General features: G+C 46.5%; 1 protein-coding gene across 3 annotated transcripts in view; it reads right to left on the bottom strand.

The window, feature by feature from the left end:
• Positions 1–20275, bottom strand: part of MAP3K9 (mitogen-activated protein kinase kinase kinase 9) — an 81139-nt gene extending 60864 nt beyond the window's left edge. For 2 of the 3 annotated variants that reach the window (XM_082384320.1, XM_082384322.1), the window contains exons 1-2: positions 19381–20275; positions 11422–11835 (exon numbers count right to left, since the gene is read on the bottom strand). In XM_082384320.1, coding sequence (XP_082240446.1) covers positions 11422–11835; positions 19381–19783 — 817 coding nt within the window. In that variant the 5' untranslated portion in view covers positions 19784–20275. The remainder of the gene's footprint in view (positions 1–11421; positions 11836–19380) is intronic. The other variant, XM_082384321.1, reaches the window with a different exon arrangement.
• Between the last annotated feature and the right edge of the window lie 6 nt (positions 20276–20281).

Genomic DNA, 20281 nt, shown 5'->3' with positions numbered 1-20281 from the left:
GCAAAACTGGAATTTCTGCCAAACATCTGGACTGCCATATGCAAGTCCTGTGTTAGGCAGGATTCGAAGGATGGGGGAGGTAGGGAGCAGGGAAAGGTGGAAGAAGGAAAAACAACACCTCTGCTGTCAAGAATCCTAGTGGTGGGGGAGGGATAAATTAGGAGGTTGGGATTAACATATACGCACTACTATATATAAAACAGATAACCAACAAGGACCTACTGTATAGCACAGGGAACTCTACTCAATATTTTGTAATAACCTATAAGGGAAAAGAATCTGCAAAAGAATATATATATATGTATATTCTGTATACCTGTAACTAACCACATTGTAAATCAACTATACTTCAATAAAATTTTTTTAAAAAAGGAAAAAAAAAATTATTCAAGCTCAAGGCTTAAGATATATATACTTTACTATATGTAAATGTTATGCTTTAATAAAAAATTAAAACACTAAGAAAGAAACAAACACCAAAAAAAAAATTCTATTGGGATTCTTGTTTTCACGAAAAAAAAACTGTTAAAGGAGACCAAAAAACCCCTTAATTTCCTTTGCTTCTAAGAAATAAATTTAGGGTAGGAAGGAGACTGACTTTTCTTTATATTTCAATTGTACTATTCTGACCACGTGTATGCAATGCATTTTGTATTGTAAAAATCTACAGTGCAGGGGAATTCCCTGGCAGTCCAGTGGTCAGGACTCTGCACTTTCACTGCCGAGGAACTAAGATCCCACAAACCGCGAGGCGTGGCCAAAAAAAAAAGCTTACTGGAAAAAAAAATCTATAGTGCAATTGGAGAAAATATGACTAAAATATTGAAAATGCAAGTATAAGACAAATTATACTCAAAAGTACAAGATCACAAATTGTGGATCTAAATACTGAGGGGATAAAAATAGCTGCTGGAATTACAATACTACTGATCGCTAGATATATGGACAACTTACTGTGTGCCAGGCACTGCTAAGAGCTGCACCTAGAGGATTTTATTTAATCCTTACTTCTACCCTGTAAAATGAGAGAGGTGGGATTATAATTATTCCCATTTTACTTTTACAGAAACTAAGAAAGTACATCCTTTTCTGAAGGTCCCAGCTAGCAACAGAGCCAGGACTCAAACGCCATGTCACCCAGAGCTCACGTGGGTTCATCTCCAGCGGAAAAGGGGGTTTACAACTCAAGTGTGGGCTCTAAAGGAGGAGAGTTTTGGCATTGTTTGGAGCTCTGGGGGACACCGGGAGGCAAGGGGGTTCATGCATGGGAAAAGGCACAGGGCTGGAATCTGTGATGATCAAAACTACAAACATTTCTTGAGAAGCTTTTAAGGGCTGGGCACACCCAGATTTGGAAATAAAGCTGCAATACAGAGAAAGAAAAGAGACAATCACACTCCATTCTCCTTCCAAAAAAAGACAATAATACTCAAAATAAAATCTCTGAATATTCCAGAGTCTTAAAAGAGACTGTGCCACAAGAATGCTAAGTTGATTCGGGGAACCCAGGAGGGGGATATGAGAAAGGGAATTCTCTTTGACCCTGGCAGCAGACAACGGAGCGACAGAAATATATTGCCTTCCTCCTGGGGCAAAAGCATTTTAATTATCAGCTGAGAGGCCAGCAGAGCCATAAAACTGGCCAGCTGTCCCATGCAATCAGGCCAAAGGCCATAACAAGAGGAGGCAGCATCTCTCAGGGGGCCGAGCACTGCGAGTTAAGGCTGGGTCCAGAGAGAGCAAGAGGCACAGGCCTTTCTCACGAGAGGCCCACGCACAGCAGGAAGGAGCTGCAGGGGATCGATGCCTTTCTGTGGCTTCCGCTGAAACAAACCTGCCCACCCATAAAACTACCCCTGGCTGACTCAGGAGAAGGCAGCTCAGGGCTGCCTAAAATCCCCATACTACTTTAAAAAGGGAAACCCAACTATACCCTGTGTACACCTAAAATAACAAGGGATAGAAAGAGCGGGGGAAAGGGGCGGCCCCTTCACTGGATGTGGTTCCTGGGTGATAACCTGCTAGACATCATTTCATGCCATCTTAAAACAGCACTGCTCTCTTCTGTCTTCTCCACATTTTACAGATGAGAATCCTGGTGCTCCAAGAGGCGTGCCCCACGTCAGGGACTCAAGAAGTAGTTTAAATCCCAGTCTCTGACTCCCAAGCCGGTGTTCCTTCCGTCAGACCACAGTGGCTCCCGATGCCAAGCTTAAGGGGGAAATGCTTCCTTCTCAAATCAAAACCTCCAAGTTTCCCACAGAGAGCAAAAATCCCGGGGAAGTTAGGAGAGAAGGGGACGCGTGATCTACAGGTTTAATGCCTCGTTTCTGTGTCTCACGGCCACGTCCAGTGCACTGCTCAGGCACAGCCTCCCGCTATCCTGTGGGTGAGTGGGCACAGAGGCACACGGTTAAACCCGCCTGAAAAAGGCTTACGTTGATTCAGAGAACTGAGTGGGAAAGCAGCAGCAGGGCTCTGAGACACCAGGATGCCCCTCGCTTAGCGCCAAGGACAGAAGTGGCATTTGACTAACTGCGCCCTGCTTCCAGGATGAAGGCTGCCCTCGGTGTACTGTGAGTCCCCGTCATGATTCATGTGACCGGAGCATCTTGTCTCGGCAAAGCCATCTGTCACGCCTCGGGGAGCAAAGGGGGAAGGGAGCACCTGTGGGCTCCTGTCAGCTGTTTCCCCGCTGAACCGCTTGGCGAACACTCCCCATCAGAAGCTTTGGCCCCTGCAGTGAAGCCAGGAAGCGGGGAGCCTGGGTGCGCTGTAGCCTGACACACAGATTCAGACAGACCGTGTGGTCACCACCCACTCCCAAACACACACGTTCGCACTTCAGGTCACGTGATGTCAGTCCTGGGAGGGAAGGACTTCAGGGACCGTCTCGTCCAAACCTCTCATTTCACAGACGAGGAATCTGAGGCCCAGAGAGATCACCAGATGTGCCTGGGAGCACCTAGCCGGTGCCCTGCCCCCCATCCTCTTCTTACCCAGATGCCCAATTAAAAAGTTCTCCTTTCTTCATAACCTTCTCTGAGTCTTAGATTAATAAAAACTGTAACCCTCTTCCCCCAAAATGAGCCTACACACATTTTGTACAGACCCTTGCTTAATAAGAGGAATACGTGTGGTTCAACAGGAAGCCGATGGGGGTCCTGACAGGGACTCCAGGGTAAAGAGATGGGTGATTTGGGGAAGCAGTTACATTTTTCTCTTGCCTCAACCAGACCGCTGTCACCACTCTGTGTCCCAGTTTCCCCATCCATAAGTGACCCTGAGCTACCTCACGGGAATGAGGGAAAGCACCAAGTCAGGAATGGAAAATTTTCCAAAATTGGAAAATGGACGAAAGGAGACACAGGCAGGCTCTTGCCTCCTTTGAGATCCCGAAGCACAAATCTTGACCCTGAGCGACGACAGTGCCAAAGGCCACCTGCGAAAAGGGGAGATCGCTACTTAGCTGTTACCAAATTTGTTCAGGGAGGATTGTAGGGAAGGGAAGACAAAATAATTTACCTGACTTTCAATCGTGGCTCAAATCGGAGGAAACAGAGGTAACGGGGAAGAGACTAAAGAATCATGTGGACATCAGAGCCCGTACACCTTGCAAAGCCCTTCTTGCCCTGAACCCAACCCCTCATTGTGGCTGTTTTTCCCAAGCTCAAGGCTCAATCACTGTCCAGAAATACCTACCAAGATCCTTCACACAACACAATGCTCTGCTCCAACTCCAACACAGGCTTTCTAGGTGTCTAAATGCTGCCCAGGGCCCCAAGCTTCTCCCTGCCCCTGAGTAAGCTGCAGAGAAGTCCCCAGAGTCACCAGAGGAAGGAGAGGTAGGCAGCTTCCCCGAGCAAGCTGGGGAGAATGAGGGCAAATGTTCCATGAAGAGGGCAGTTACCCTCATGAATCCTCAGAAGGGGCCCCTCAGCCCCGCAAACTGTGGGAAAGGGCTGAGGCAAGAGAATCCAGGGGGACTGTCCAGGGCACCATCGCCTCCTGGAGAGCCACGCTCGCACTGGGCATTTGCGTGCTGGTTTTAGGGCCTTGTCCGTGACCCCACGGGCAACTCCTCGAGGGCAGGGACCGTGTCTGGTTTTGCCTCCTGTTATAGTCTCAACACCAAGCGCTCAAAATGACACACAAACGAGAACCATCTCGGCACAGGAGACAGCCACGGCCAAGCGAAAGGGGGAAGGCAAGGCTCCCAGGCAAAGTTAAAGAAGTGAGAGGTGCAATGAAGCCCGCGGGTCAGACCTCCTGGCCTCGCCAGCTTCTCCTGCTGAGTCACCTGACTGGTTATTTGCCTCACTTCAGCTTTATTCACTTATGTATTTATTTTGACGTGCAGAACGTGTCTCTGTACTCATGGAAAATGCTACCCATCAACTGAACACGATACTTTGGGACATGCCTGGTGCCTGCTGGCTAACCTTAGGTATAGCCTCCTGTAACCAAAGGAGAAATCTAATTCATTGAGTGAGGGCTCGTACACTTTTGCCAGGAAAAACTCTCAAAACATGTCTGACATCCTCCAACTCTCTGTGCAAGGGAACTTGTAGCAAAGAACCACGAAGAGCAGAAATGGGGAGAGAGACTTGGCAGTACCTGAGCCAGGTACTGTTGGAAGTATCTCATTTGGGGATGCATTCATGAGGCACAGAAAAAGTCATTTATGCACCTCTCGAAAAGAACTGGGAATCGGGTGCTCTGGCTGATACTTTGCTGCCTGCTAGATCTACCCTGGGAATGTCGTATAGTTTATCTCATTCTCCTATAGGAAAATAATGGCTATTCCTCATTCTTGTCTCGGGAAGACCTCTCTGCCACATGGCTCCTCGCCAGGATGTCTGTGCCTTAGCGGCTGCATCCCTCAGGCAGGAATGGGTTCCACCTCAGTGGACCGGAGAGAGGACACTAGGGCGTGGATTCAGTGGGTCACAGAGCTCCACAAGCCTCACAGCAGGCAAACCCTCAGCCTGGAGAAACTCTGCACAGGAAACGCAGTCAGGGGCTGTGGCCAGTGTCCGGTCAGGGGGCACTCCAGGGCTCGGAACGTGAGAGCCAGCCTGACGCCAAGGGCGAGACGGACGCTGTGTCCTCCTCACACTTTAAGAAAGCAGGTCTTCCGCTTCCTTACCTTGGGAGCTTTGAGAGAAGGCTGGAGAAAGGCACAAAGCACATGCGAGCACAGAACCGGGTGGCAGGGGGCTGCTCCCAGGCACCCAGTTGCAAGGGGATCAGCCCCATTGAACAATTCAGCAAAACTGGAACGGACGTGGTGAGGAGCACCACAGGGAATTCACAGCTGGGAACAAAAGGAGAGCTGAGGTTGGAGGGGACACACAGGCAGTGGACCCAGGTGACGGGGGGAGTGGCCTGCTCCTGCAGCGCCTGGCAGCCTGCACCAGGCCACAGGGGAGACATCGGCCAGTGAGAGTTATTCGGGCCTGGCCTCCAGGAAGGGTGTGGGGAAAGAGGAGGGCAGGGGCGTTAGAGGTTGGAAACGAATGCCCTGTAAAAAATGCCACACTTGGCACCTGAAACAGGTTGACATTAGGAAGGATCAAGGGCCTGGAGATTATGAGGATGAAGAGCAACTTCCATGCGAGTGAGGCACGAGGGATGCCCTCCAACAAGACGAGGGGAATCTTTACCCTTCGAGATCCTGCAAGTAGACCAATTCAAGTGCTACTTTCTTCACTCGTTTATTCATTCATTCATTCATGTGCCTGGAAGCTAAAGACACAAAATCCATTTGGAGATGTAGCGGATGCTCCTGACAGCAGAGCCAACAAACAGAGGAGGCCAGGGGGTGCAACAGGGCAGCGGGCTGCAGGCCAGCACAGTGTTTCCATCTGTCCTTCAACGGCCTGTGCTGGGTAGAGCCTGCACTCACTTCACCATCATGCCCACCAAGCCCTACAGCGTCACATCAGCTGCTTCCCAGACTATGGGCCCTGAATGGAAGGCATCTGAGCTTGCAACCACTGGACTAGCGGCTCTGGTCCCTTGTCCCCCTAGTATTCTTCTACATACTATCAGGTCATCTAGATTTAGCACCAAATGACTACTTAGCATCGACTCCAGTGACAGGTCAGTGGGAAGGAGAAGTGGCCAGGTTTGAGTTGAGCACAGGAAAGTGAGTAGGGTTTGGATAGGCGGAGAGATGAGGCGAGGGTACTCCTGAAAGCAAGGTTATTCCCATAGCAACAGTAAGTGTGATGAGGGCCCAGTGGTCGGGAAGTAGTACACAGTATATTCCAGGGGAAGGAGGAAACCAGCTTGGCCTAAGGGGAAAATGCCTTCAGAGGAAGAAGAGGGCGATAAGGCAGCAAAGACCCATGAGAAGTTCACGTTGACGTTTGAAAAGAGGAAGGCAGGGATGGCTAGTCCCAAACCAAATACAGTTCACCGCTCACCTCTGCTCTTTCGGCTACGAAATTAAGAATGAGTTCATCACACGTCAATGAAATGTGGACGCTCCCTGTGCGCAGAGGAATATTATTCCTAATCATATAAAACTAGAGCACTACAGGGTCACACAAAACAAGCAGGGGGGCGGCGAAACACCCTAGCTGCCCCACTGCGGAGCGCCGGCAGCAGTGCAGCCATGAGGAGTCACACCTGGGCCCAACATCTGGTCTGAGGACTGGCAGTGAGAGCCTAGAGAACTGGCTGCCCACTCTGAGCCTCCACTGTCTCACCTGTAAAAGAAAGACATTCACAGTCTTTACTCTGCAGGGCTGCTGTGAGAATCAGATGAGAAGCCGCATAAAATGCTTAAGACAGTGGTGCCTGACCTAAAGAGAGCACTCAGTAAGCATTAGTTGCTTGTTGTTGTTATTATTATATAGGGGTTTGGTGGTTGCTATTATTATTACTCTTATTACTATTATTTAGGGCTTTGGTGATGATGATGATGATGATTATATAGGGGTTTGGTTTAGTTAATATACTGTATCTAAATAGTGGAATAATGTAAAACCTTTAAATATGTTGTGGTAGAAGACCATTTATTTAATAAGAAATTTATTTAATGAGACCATTTATTTAGTAGGAAAGTGGTCACAATACATCAAGCAGTCGGGGGCAGTGGGGAGGGGAGAAAGCATACTACAAGCAATGGACTTATTAGGGTCTCCTGTGTAAGATTTAGGGGTGAAAACAAATATGCATAAATGCCAGAAAAATGGAAAAACACACATTGTGTTTAGCTCTATGTTCTTCTGTGCTTTCTAAGGGGGAGGAAAGAAGTTATTTAATAATAAAATAAAAGTAATAAAACTACCTTCACTTGGAGTAAGGCTTTTCATTTTCCAAAGCTTTTTCACATGTCTCATTTTTATACTAATTTTATTTTTAATGGCCCCTATTAAACTGTTATTCTGCCAAATGCCCTTAAACCAAAATCCTGAAATCCACGTATCTACCCCCAAAAGGACAATCTTTCCACTAAAAGACCATCCTTCACTAACACCTTTGCTAACAATCAAGTAGCTGGTTTTCCCCAATGTGAGGAGCAGAGACACATAAATCCACTTTTATAGCCAGGGCTTTAGTGAGTAGTTTCATGAAGAGATGTTTAAGTTAATGATGCACTGTAATAAAGTAGTAGAAACCATCAGTTAAATCAGGGGTCTGAGCCACACGTCCCAGGGCCTAGCTAACCCTGCTCGTTTGGCTCTAAGATGCTAAGTATCTAGGATAACACATCCTCCCAATGCATGTCCCCAGATTCCGTGAAGACTGCCAGCTGCTTCCCCACCAGCCATGTTCTCTCTCTTCCTTGGTAACAGACCATGATTATTAGCTAGGCTCCATGCCCCCCAGAATAAAATCCTCCATCTCCCAGCGGCCCCTGCGCTAGCCATGGCTGTGGGACTCCATTCTGGCCCCTGAACACATGCAGATGTGTTGCGCTGGACTTCTGGGAACTTGATGGGAGTCGACTCAGCCACAGGAGCAGCTTCTTCTGTGCTTCTGCTTTTCCTGCTCCTTCAGGCTTGTGACTTGGACCAAATAACTGGCATTTCACCAGCCATCTTGGACCATACGACAGCCCCAAGATGCAAGCCATGTACTGGGATGACGGAGTAAAAAACAGGAGCCTGGGTCCCTGATGACATGTGGAGATGCTCTAAAACCCCATCCCGGCCTTCTTTTCAAAGACAAATGAATGGATACCTTGTTTTAGCCACTGTTATTTTGCTTTGTTTTTTTAGGTTATGTGCGTCAAACCTGAACTTACTACAGATGATATATGAACGTAGGATATTATATGCTATACACATCTGGCAAACAGCACATGACTTTTTTAAGTGGGTCATCAGGATAATGAAACATTTTAATAAATCACTTTTTTACTGAACCTTTTGTAACAGCTAGATGTTTATCACCAACTACTTTCTTTTTCCACAAAGACAGGCCCCCTATATACTTATTCTTTTCTCTAGTGCTTCAAAGTCAACTAACACATATAATTCATAGAATTCTGCCCTCACATGACTGTGATCAAAATCCAACTCTCTGGAGCCCCTAACAAAAACCAAGAGAACCTGGCCAGTATCCCCAGGTCTGCAAAACACAAAGAAGTTATGACACTCAAACTGGAGGCAAACAAGCGGCATAACATTTCTAAAATGATTTTCAAGTCATGCACACACAGCAATGGAGTAAGAGCAATGGTGTTGTCAGGGCTCATATCAGATAAATTCAATCCCAGGCAAACACCCGCCCACAGACCAATGTCAAGGAGCCACCCCAACTCACATGTGAGATTTATAGCAGGCATCAACATCAGCACCACCCATGCAGCCCAGGGCGCTATGGACATTTCAGGGCCTCAACTGTCTTGATGAGGTCCTTTAAAATACTGCCTTATGTGTAAGTCCAACTCCTGCCACCATACACTGTACTTGAAGGTCCCCCTCAGCAATCCTAAAACCCACGTAAGGCCAAAGAAGGACCAGGGCTTTGTCTCCAGGGTGACAGAATGACATTCAGGTCCCTTGCTGTCTCCTGCAAACAGCATAACCTTGGCACGTCAGCTTTTCCTTCACAAGAGCCTAGACTTCCAAACACAAGTCACAAAAGGTAAAACCTTGTACTTACATCTTGAAATTACACCCAGATTTAAAACTTCGCAGAGGAAATTATTAACTTTTACAATCATCCTAGCCCAGGTTTTTAAATGGGCTCAATTACATAAGGTTAGTGCACTTAGCCTAGTTCTCCCAGCATGATAAGGATGTAAGAAAACATTTTAAAATTCAGCTTCTATATCACATTTTCTACCAACACATCTGCTTATTCTTACCCCATCATCCAAAGCAATCTCTAGGCAGAAATTATTTTGAAAAGGAGGTCACCGGGCTTCCCTGGTGGCGCAGTGGTTGAGAATCTGCCTGCCAATGCAGGGGACACGGGTTCGAGCCCTGGTCTGGGAAGATCCCACATGCCGTGGAGCAACTAGGCCCGTGAGCCACAACTACTGAGCCTGTGCGTCTGGAGCCTGTGCTCCGCAGCAAGAGAGGCCACGATAGTGAGAGGCCCGCGCACCGTGATGAAGAGTGGCCCCCGCTTGCCACAACTAGAGAAAGCCCTCGCACAGAAACGAAGACCCAACACAGCCATAAATAAATAAAATAAATAAATAAATAAATAAATAAATAAATAAAGCATGACACAAATTAAGCAATGTGAATACCACCAAGCTTTAAAAAAAAAAAAAAAAAAGTAAAGTAAACCAGAAAGTATATTTGTGTACATATACGCCATATATGCTTTTTATTTTTATTTTATTTTATTTTATTTTTTGGCCACACCACAAGGCACGTGGTACCTTAGTTCCCTGACCAGGGCTTGAACCCGTGCCCCCTGCAGTGGAAGGAAGCATGGAGTCCTAACAACTAGACTGCCAGGGAAGTCCTCACATATGCTTTTTTTTTTTTTTTTTTTTTTTTTTTTTTTAGTTAATTTATTTATTTATTTATTTTTGGCTGTGTTGGGTCTTCGTTTCTGTGCGAGGGCTTTCTCTAGTTGCGGCGAGCGGGGGCCACTCTTCATCGCGGTGCGCAGGCCTCTCACTATCGCGGCCTCTCTTGTTGCGGAGCACAGGCTCCAGATGCGCAGGCTCAGTAGTTGTGGCTCACGGGCCTAGTTGCTCCGCGGAATGTAGGATCTTCCCAGACCAGGGCTCGAACCCGCGTCCCCTGCATTGGCAGGCGGACTCTCAACCACTGCGCCACCAGGAAAGCCCCCCACATATGCTTTTTAAATGTCTGGAAAAATATGCTCAATGCAATGCTTATACTACTGGGAGGAAAACATTACAGGTGATCTTTCTCTTCTTTTTGTTTATCTACACTTTCTAATTTTTGTACAACAAAAACACTTACTACCTATGTAATTTAAAACGTATTTTTTAAAGTTAACAGATTCACAATAGCATCAACAGAAAAATAAGCCACATCTGGAACAGCTTGGGGCCGAACAAAGCCTGAAGGATTTCTGGGCTCAAAGCTGAAGGATGCAGACAGTGAAGTTCCTGGGGCCCCGAAGTCCTAATGCCCTCCTCTCTGGACAGGATGCTCAACGTGATTTTAAGCATATGCCATTTAGCAAACTGTATCCTCTCTACCATGCAGTTTAGGCAAGGGAAAGTCTAAATTACCACACAAAAGAAGCATACTCCCAGCGCCTGCTGATTCAGCCAAGGAAAGAGACTGAAGTTTCTACCAACTCACCATTTAATTATGTGTAACACTTGCTTTACAATCCAGTTTATGGGTCCTAGATGTTTAATAAAGTTACTTCTCAGTTCCCTGCTATTAAACACTGGGTAGTTATGACAATTAATTAATACCACCCCAAGGCTACCAGGAGGGCTGTAGTTCTACCAGCCAGGTCGTGCTCTCCAAGTTGACATGGCCACCTGAATGGGCCTCACAGCTTGAACAACATGCCTCTTCTTCCTTATACCCCTTCTCTGGTGGGGGCCTCAGGTTGGGGAGTTAGGTAGAAATGCAAACAGGTGGTATTGGTTTGCTTTACCTGTTGTTCCACTGAAGAGGAAAACCCCTTTTGTGATCACAGGCACCCCTTCCTCAAGTGGAAAAATAAATCTATATGTTTTGTTTGCACAGTACATCAGAATTACATACTGCCAACTACGCCTGCTAATAAGAGCTCAGAATTATCCCAAACCCCTCCGGTGCCTCATTCTTCTCCTCCTAAACCAATTTTTCCTGGCATTCATCCCACCCCCTACATCTCAAGTCAAGGATGGACTGGTTTTAAGCAAGGTGTTTCACTGCCCACTAAGATTCCTGAGGAATCCACTCCAACCGAAGCCATGGACTGAGTCTGAAAGTGCTTGTAAGCCCTCCAGCCTCATCTCTCCGTACTCACTGTTGCTGGATTTAAGGTCGCGGTGGATGATGGGGACAATTGCCTCATCATGTAAGTAGTTCATCCCTCTGGCAATCTGCACGGCCCAGTTCACCAGGATGTCTGGGGGAATCCTTTTCCCAGATAACACTCTATTCAAAGGCCCTCCACGAGCAAACTCCATGACCAAGCAGAGGTTGGGTTCCTTCAGACACACCCCCCTAAGGGCAATGATGTTGGGATGCCTCAGCATGGCGAAGAGCTTGGCCTCCTGGCGAACATTCTCTATGGTCTGGCTGATGTCCTCGTCCGGGTCGTGGCGAGCTGCTTTCACGGCGACCTCATCCCCTATCCAGAAAGCACGGTAGACCTTCCCAAAGCCCCCGATGCCAATAATCTCTTCCAGGGTTAGCTCCGCAAAATCAATCTCTAACACTGAGAAGGAAAAGAAAAAAAGAAGCAAGTCAAAAAAAATGTGAAAAACACCATTTTATCACCCATTTATCTGGGTGGGTAAACATAGCAAGTTGTCTGTGCACTCAGATTTTCTGTCTTCTCACTATACACTCCCTAAAGACAGGAAATGTGATTAACTTTTTTTCTGTTACGTTATCCTTAGTGACTAGCACAGAGTAGGCATTCAATAAATATTCATGAAATAACTTCCACTTTGGACTTCATGCAGAATCTTGTACCGAGATCAACCATTCTAACTAAAAGGAAAATTGGGGGAGATCATTTTTATGAGACTTATTCACATTTTACTGTGTACATACTAGATAGTGAGAAGCATAAAATCCAGTGCCATGGCAGACACACAACCAAACCACTTTAGCAGCAGTATGATCCAAAGATGAGGAAAGTCACTAATTCCCACCACGGGACAGTGATTAAGAGGGCGAGTGGGGAAGGTATTCTCAAGGAAGGAAATATTTGAAATGGGCCCTAAAGAATGAGTGGGAGGGATCTAATCAGGCAATGAAGATCAGGGTGGAGAAGGACAATCCAGGTAGAGGGAAGGTCATGAGCAAGAACCGTGGGGCACGGAGTACATTCACTACAGCCAAGACATGGAAACAACCTAAATGTCCATCGACAGGTGAATGGATAAAGAAGATGTGATACATATACACACTACTATATATAAAATAGATAACTAATTAGGACCTACTGTATAGCACAGGGAACTCTTCTCAATACTCTGTAATGACCTACATGGGAAAAGAATCTAAAAAAGAGTGGATATATGTATACGTGTAACTGATTCACTCTGCTGTACAGCAGAAACAAACACAACATTGTAAATCAACTATACTCCAAAAAAATTTAAAAAAAAACAAATAGCATTTAGCTGAAAAAAAAAGATGTGATATATATATATATATATATATATATACACAATGGAATACTACTCAGCCATAAAAATGAAATAATGCCATTTACAGCAACGTGGATGGACCTAGAGATTATCACCGTAAGTGAAGTAAGTCAGACAGAGAAAGACAAATACCATATGATGTCACTTATATGTGGAATCTAAAATGCGACAGAAATGAACACATCTATGAAACAAAAACACTCACAGATACAGAGAACAGACTTGTGGTTGCCAAGCAGAGGGTGGGGGAAGGGAAGGATCGGGAGTTTGGGATTAGCAGATGCAAACTAGTATATATAGGATGGATAAACAACAAGGTCCTGCTGTATAGCACAGGGAACTATATTCAGTATCCTGTGATAAACCATCATGGAAAAGAATATGAAAAAGAATATATATGTATAACTGAGTCACTGTGTTGTACAGCAGACAACATTGTAAATCAACTATACTTCAATAAAAGGAAAAAAAAGAACATAGGCCATGAGAGTATATGGCCTATCAGGAACTTCAGGGAGTCCAGGGCAGCTGGATTATAAGCATTAGGGTAGATGAGGCTCAAAGCCTTGCTGGGTTCAGCCAGGTCATGAAATGTTGTTGAAGCCATTCTGAGGGGCTTAAACTTCACACTGTAAATGGTAGGAGTCATGTATCTTTAAGAAGGAGAGTGTTGTCAGTCTTGTGACTTAGAAAGGAAACCAACTCTGGCAGCCATGTGGAATATAACAGCAAACAGAGGCCACTGCAGTAACCCAGCAGCACAAGCACAAGGGTCTGAACCTCAGCAGCCATGATGACAGGAGGACAAAGTACGGAGGAAATTGGGAGATCTTCAAAACTTGGTTCTACCAAGACCTGGTGACTAAGATGCTCGAGAAAGGAGTCTCCTAGGCAACAACTTACCCCAGCACTCACCTGGGCCACAGGTCCACCCCTGAGATTTCCAGTATCACACCCAACCACTCATTCCCCATCCCAAATCCAGAGGTCGAATCTACGGTACTTGATTCTATCTTTAGCTCTGCTTAGAAAGGCTTCCATGGATAGGTAATAATAACCACCAGTGATTATAAATCTTGGGCCAGATATGGTGCTGCTATAGGAGCAAAGTGCTATCTCATGTTTCTCTCATCAAAACCCTGTTCTCTGTCTTCTCAGTCTCTTTCTTTGTCTTTACCTAGCTGACTCATGGGCATCCCTCAGGTCTCAGCTTAACCATCAATCTAACAGAGGAACTTTTCCTAACCCCCCGACTAAACGAGGTCAGGCCCGAGTCAAGCACTTCCATAGCAGTCTCTATTTGGCAAGACTCAACAAGGTTATAATCACTTGTTCAACGCCTATCGTCCTGCTAGACTGCGAGATGCACAAGGGCGGATCCTGTCTGCCTTACTCACCACTGTCCTTTATCAATGCCAAATATTCAGCTGGTGACCAATAGACAAGGAAGTAAAATGAGGGAAAAAAATCTATCTCAGTATGAAATAAACCAAACTCAGATCTGGGGGGAAGAAATTGAATTGGACCTCCTGAAACAAATACAGAGAATAGTCACACTTTGCTAAAAAACTAAGAACACAAAGATATATTTCTGAACTCTTGGCAAGACCTGAAGAGGAACTGCCCACCGCTGACTGTTCTCTTCCATTCTCAGCCAGCTCCATGACGCCTTCATTCTCCATTCAGATGCTGGTGGTGCTCATAACTCTGTTTTTGCTTAGTTATAGCACTTCTATCCTGTCTAGGGCTAATATTCATTTGTATTTTGTAATGCACCCAGCAGTCTGCACAAAGGAAACTCTTAGGAAAAGTTAGTTGGACTGCCTTTAGGTATACAAAAGATTATCACCTCATCTAGCACTGTTTCTGAAGAATAAATGGTGTGGCAGGTCCTTCAGACTAGCAATCAACATCCATTCTACAATCCTCCAGCATACCTTTCAGTATACAGAGGTCAGAAAGCTAAAAAAGTACATTTTCCAGACTCCTTGACAGAGTGCTGGTTAGCCAATGAGATGCACAAGATTCAGAAGGCAGAAGTGAGATGGAGACCATCTCCTTGCTGCTTCTCCTGGCAAGCATGGCTGTGGAGAAGTGGGGTTTTTCCTGCAATAGCATGTCAATGTCCAGTTAGCTCTGTGGATGTGGAAAGGAATGTTGCCAGGCCAAGCAGTCACCTCATCGGACACCAACTACGACAGGGTGTTTGAGAAGTCAACAGCTTCAGTGGCAACTCCTGATTCTGTACCTTCTCAGTTAGAGAAGCAGCAGCTTGCCTGGTGGGCCAGGTCTGCAATGTTCTGGGAGTTGGTCCTCTAGGTCCAGCTGAGAGCCCCTTCTCCCCAACCTTCCAAAAAATCTATAAGCAACTAACTTCTTGTGCTAAATCATTTTCTGCTTAAAATAGCTTGAGTGTTTCTGGGTCCTAAAATGAATCCTGACCAATTACTAATTCTTGCCTTATCTCATCTATATGAATGAGAAAAATATGCCAATGCCAAAGAGAGATTAGAAACCCTCTTGGAGAAAACTGTAAGTTATCCTAGGAGTCCCTGTGGTCATAGACGGAAGAAACACTCGTTCTTTCTGCCAGATTTTTCACTGATGAAAAGATGTGTGCCTTTTTAATAAATGTGCATTTACATACCTTATTTCCTCAACTGAATATCTGAATTCTCCTTAAGGGAATTAACTGTTGTATTTTCTCTTGTACCCACCCTCTTCTTTCCTCTGGTCTGAAGCATAGCTGTGAACACACAGGAGGTGTTAGATATTTATTTAAACATATGAGGATTTAAAAGATGTGATTCTGAACCAGGGTGCTGAAAGGACAGCTCCTCCAATGGTATTTCACAGAAGATAGAAAACCTCTGTGGGGAAGGCGAAGCAATGATCTCTCTCTGGGTAGAACATAAACTCTCAGGTTCTTGCTATTTCGTCGAGGAAATATTATGACCAGCCTTCAGGAAAAGTATAGAACACAGCTTACAAGCAGACAGAAGACAAAACAGTGGGGGATGTGGGGAGGGTCCTTTCTTTTCCTCTCCCTGCTAAGAAGTCCCTTTGGATAGAAACTAGATCTTCACTGCAGCTGCGAGGATGTGGGGCTCTCCTCCCTTTCCCTGCCCCAGTCAAGACCTGGTTGTAAGTAAGAATCAGGTCAAGTCTCATACAGCACATTTTTCAGTTTCTGTGGAAGAATATTTCCAGGAATATCAGGAGCAAAACCTTATTTCTTTCAGTCTTGGAGTCAAGATGTTATTCCCTCTCAACTGTATCCTTGGAAACTAAACATACAGGCACATTCTGGTGAGTTTGGGGCAAGTGAATGGTACATACCTCACTCATTTAAAAATCTTAAGTACATCTGAAAATACATCCTTATATTGCTAGTGAAGGCAAGAAAAAGAAATGTAAATTAGTAATATCCTTAATTTATGCCCTGCTTGAAAACAGACACAACTCTCCTGTAAGAGCAGCTTTTTTTTAATACCTAGGGTTATATATCTCTGAAGATGATACATTTGGAACTTTACATTTTCCATCTTTCACTAAAATAAAGAAGATGAGCAAGCTCCTGGGTTATTTATATTTGTCAGCCCCGTGCAGAGCTAAACTCTAATACCTACACTGGAGAGGATAAAAGCACTCTATAAATGTTAGATGATTTATAGTATCACTCTTATATGCTTTCTTTGTCACAAGATTTAGTAATTTCCCCCTCTTCTGTTTTGATTAAAGTTTGAAACAGAAGTTTCACTTTGAAAAGCAGTATTTGAAAGTAAACTGAACATTATTACTTCACTTTGTGTCTTCTATTCACAATCTAATATCAAAATTCATGTCCCAGAGAGGAAGTTGAAAAAAGTAACTGGGGAAAAGTTGTCAGAGGCTCAATTTCATTCTAAGTCTTTGGAGACAAGGTCAACAATCACCTTTATTTTCTGAGTGACACTAACTGAACCACTGGACACAGCATACAGACCAGAGGCCCTTTATCAGATCACCAACTTCCTTGAGCAAAGCACTGCACTGAAATTATATGTTTACATCACCAATTTCCCTCACGTGTGACTTCTAAGTACCTCCTCATCTTCTCATTTCTTTATCCCCTGGTATTTAACACAGTATCTTTCTTTCACTAGGCACTCTAATTGGTTTTTGACTAGAGGTAAATTTTCTGAGTTATCAAAAATTAATTCCAGTCAAGATCAGAATTCAGTGTGGCTAAATAAAATAACTTAGCAAGACCTTCAAATGCTGTTGTTCAAGTCAATTCTTTCAATAAGTACAAGGTACTTCCTACTTTCTCATCACCTGAGTTTTAGATATCAGAATCTACTCTATCCAAGGTAACTTTTGTTACAGTCAGGGTGAAGTCCTGGGCACCCAATGGAGAAAAAGCTTCTAAAGTGGCTCAGTGTAGACCTTTCTGGCTTTCTGTGCATATGGGTTCTTCCAACCTAAGTCACATTCACTCCTGACTGCTCTGACAGCAGGGAGCATAAGATATTAAAGAAACTCAGCTCCTGGGCTTCCCTGGTGGCGCAGCAGTTGAGAATCTGCCTGCCAATGCAGGAGACACGGGTTCGAGCCCTGGTCTGGGAAGATCCCACGTGCCGCGGAGCAGCTGGGCCCGTGCGCCACAACTACTGAGCCTGCGCGTCTGGAGCCTGTGCTCCGCAACAAGAGAGGCCACGATAGTGAGAGGCCCGCGCACCGCGATGAAGAGTGGCCCCCGCTTGCCGCAACTAGAGAAAGCCCTCGCACAGAAACGAAGACTCAACACAGCAATCAATCAATCAATCAATCAATAAATATTAAAAAAAAAAAAAAAAAGAAACTCAGCTCCTGCTCATGAACCTCACAGAGCTCTTCTACTCTGATATTAGCTGTCTCTGGGGGGGAAAAAAAAAAAAAATCACCAAACCTCACCCACAAAGACCCTCAAAGTCTGACATGTTTAAAACTACACTGTTTTCTAACATGCCAGGCCAACATCTCTTCCGGTATGTGACCAAGTTCATCTTCAACACTATTTGAGACATTATCTGCTAGGACCCTTAGCCTTGATCTTTCCAGCACTAACGCCAAAAAGATGTAACACCTAGAAACAATTTAATTTGTCACCTGCAGGTATTATAAAGATTAACTGTAGAAGCAGGAAGTTTTAAACTGAATAAGAGGGAGAGAGAAACAAAGGAAATTAAACATTTGAACATCAATTTGACAGTCAAAACACCAATTAAAAAAAAGGACAGTAGAAAAACAAGAGGTTATGATTTTGATATTAATAAATGGTATTTAATAAACATCTTAAGATATAATATAATTGTTCAGGTGAAAATAAGTTACAGGACCAGAAAAATGACTGTTACAAATAAAATTTTTAAATTAAATGTTTAAAGTTGGCCCTTGGTAATGATTTTTTTAAATCAGCTAAGAGACAAAGTATACAAAATATGGAATAAATAATGATATAAGTGAATTAACAATACTTTTTTAACAGGAAAGAAATTACAGAAACCCTCAAATACAAAATAGTGTAAACTGCACCGGGAGATATTTACATCTTTCTTCTAAAACCACCTAGCATCACTGATTAAAGGATTCTAACGGCAATTTAACTCCTTTGAAAAAACAAAGAAAATTTCATTTCAGGGTGTGGAAAAGTGGAGCTCCTGGAAAACTAGTGAAAACCAGGACACTAGAAGAAAGGCCCTGGGAGGGACCCCTGGGCATGGTTCCCCTGAGATTTGGCAAATACCAAATATAGGCAAGGATCTAGGGTGAGAAGAAAGGAGAAAATATATTGTCTGGGTGTCAAGGCCCTGGGATTTAGCCACTATACCTTGTGCTCCTGATCTCTCATGGGGGAATGACATACTTTTCCCTTGCTAATCATTTCTCCACTCATCACCTGCCCCTACACACACACACACACACACACACACACACACACACACACTCACTCTTCTTATAGCACATTATTTGGTGAGACTCCTCAAGGGACCACTTTTGAAATACAAGATTAGGATCCAAGAAATCAACACGGTATTTCAAAGACACTTCAGCCTTGAGTTCACATAGGCTTCCGGGACTTGTGAGCCAGCCCAGCCCTGCAGGAGACACCCCCATCTCCTTTAAAGCAAATGCCTTTCAGGGGCGGGGACAGGCGGTAGAAGAGGTCGGGAAGGTCCCTGATTTGGGGACTAATGTTATGACAGAAACCACCAGCTTGCCTAAAATCCTTCCAGATTGCGGGTGGAGGGGCGGGGAAGTTGGGGCTGGGAAGATTCTCCTGCTGGGGCTTCAAGATGTGGAATCAGGAGCTGCTGCTGAGGTGGTCGGGTGAAGGTGAAGAAGCCCAAGCGCCCGAGGTTCCAGGCGAGGCCTGCGGCATGTCTATCTTACTGATTGCACCCACCAAAGCCCCTGCAGCCCGAGCGCGAGCACACACACCCACCCCCAGGTCAATCATTGCCCACCCAAGCTAACCCTCGAGGAGGGCTCCCCTCCCCCTGCGACAACCCCAAGGCCTCCATCATAACCCCACCCCCCCGCGCTCCCCGCCGAGCTCCCGGGCCCCGCCTTCGCCTTACACTGAATGGGCGGGTAGCAACTGGGGTCTTCGCCGCCCGGCTGGCAGCGGCTGGAGAAGGCGCTGCGCGGGGTCACGTAGTTGCTGGGGAAGATGCCCACCCGCTGGTTCAGCTGCCCGGTCCACCAGCCCTCGTCGCCGGACACCTGCGAGTCCTTGGACAGCACCTCCACCACGTCGCCCAGCCGCAGGGTCAGCTCGTCCTCGCCCACCGCCTCGTACTCGAACACGGCCGTCCAGTAGGGCAGCGGCGCGTCGGAGCCCAGCTCCCTGGGGACCGCCGCCGCCGCCTCCTCCTCCTCTTCCTCCTCCTCCTCGGCCCCGGCCCCCGCTCCATCCTCCCCCGGCGGGGCTGCAGCGGCGGCGCTCGCCAGGCAGCCGAGAAGCGCTCTGGAGGGCTCCATGGAGCGGCCGATCCATAGGGTGCGGGGCTGCTGCCGCCCGCAGGAGCCGCCGCCGCCTATTGTTCATGCGGCTCCGCAGAGCTGGGGGGACCCCCCTCCCCTGACGGCGGCCGCAGGTAGGGGCCGGGCTGGCTGGGCGGGGAGAGTCGGCTCGCTAGGGCTGGGGCTGGGGCTGGCTCGGCGCGGCGCGGCTACAAGTGCGCGGAGCGCGTAGTGCTCACCGCAGCATGGGGGCGCAGCGGGCCGGAGCCCCCGCCTTCGCGCTCGCCCCCTGGGGCGGCCTGGCCACCTCTGCCGCGGGTACCTGCTCGCGCAGCTGGGGCCCGGTGCCGCCAGCCGGCCGCCGCTCACCGCTCTGCGCCGCGCCCCGCCCCCTGCGCCGTCCGCACGCCCAGGACCACCTGACGCGGACCTGGCTCCGCCCCAGCCCTGCGGACCCGAGGAGGCGGGGCTTCACGGCTCCCGGGCCCGCCCCCACGCCATCCTGCCTTCCCATTG

Source organism: Balaenoptera borealis (assembly GCF_965194805.1).
Source record: "Balaenoptera borealis genome assembly, chromosome: 3".
Taxonomy (NCBI): Eukaryota; Metazoa; Chordata; class Mammalia; order Artiodactyla; family Balaenopteridae; genus Balaenoptera; species Balaenoptera borealis.
The sequence above is the reverse complement of the archived record's forward strand: the minus strand, read 5'-3'. Positions and strand labels throughout refer to the sequence as shown.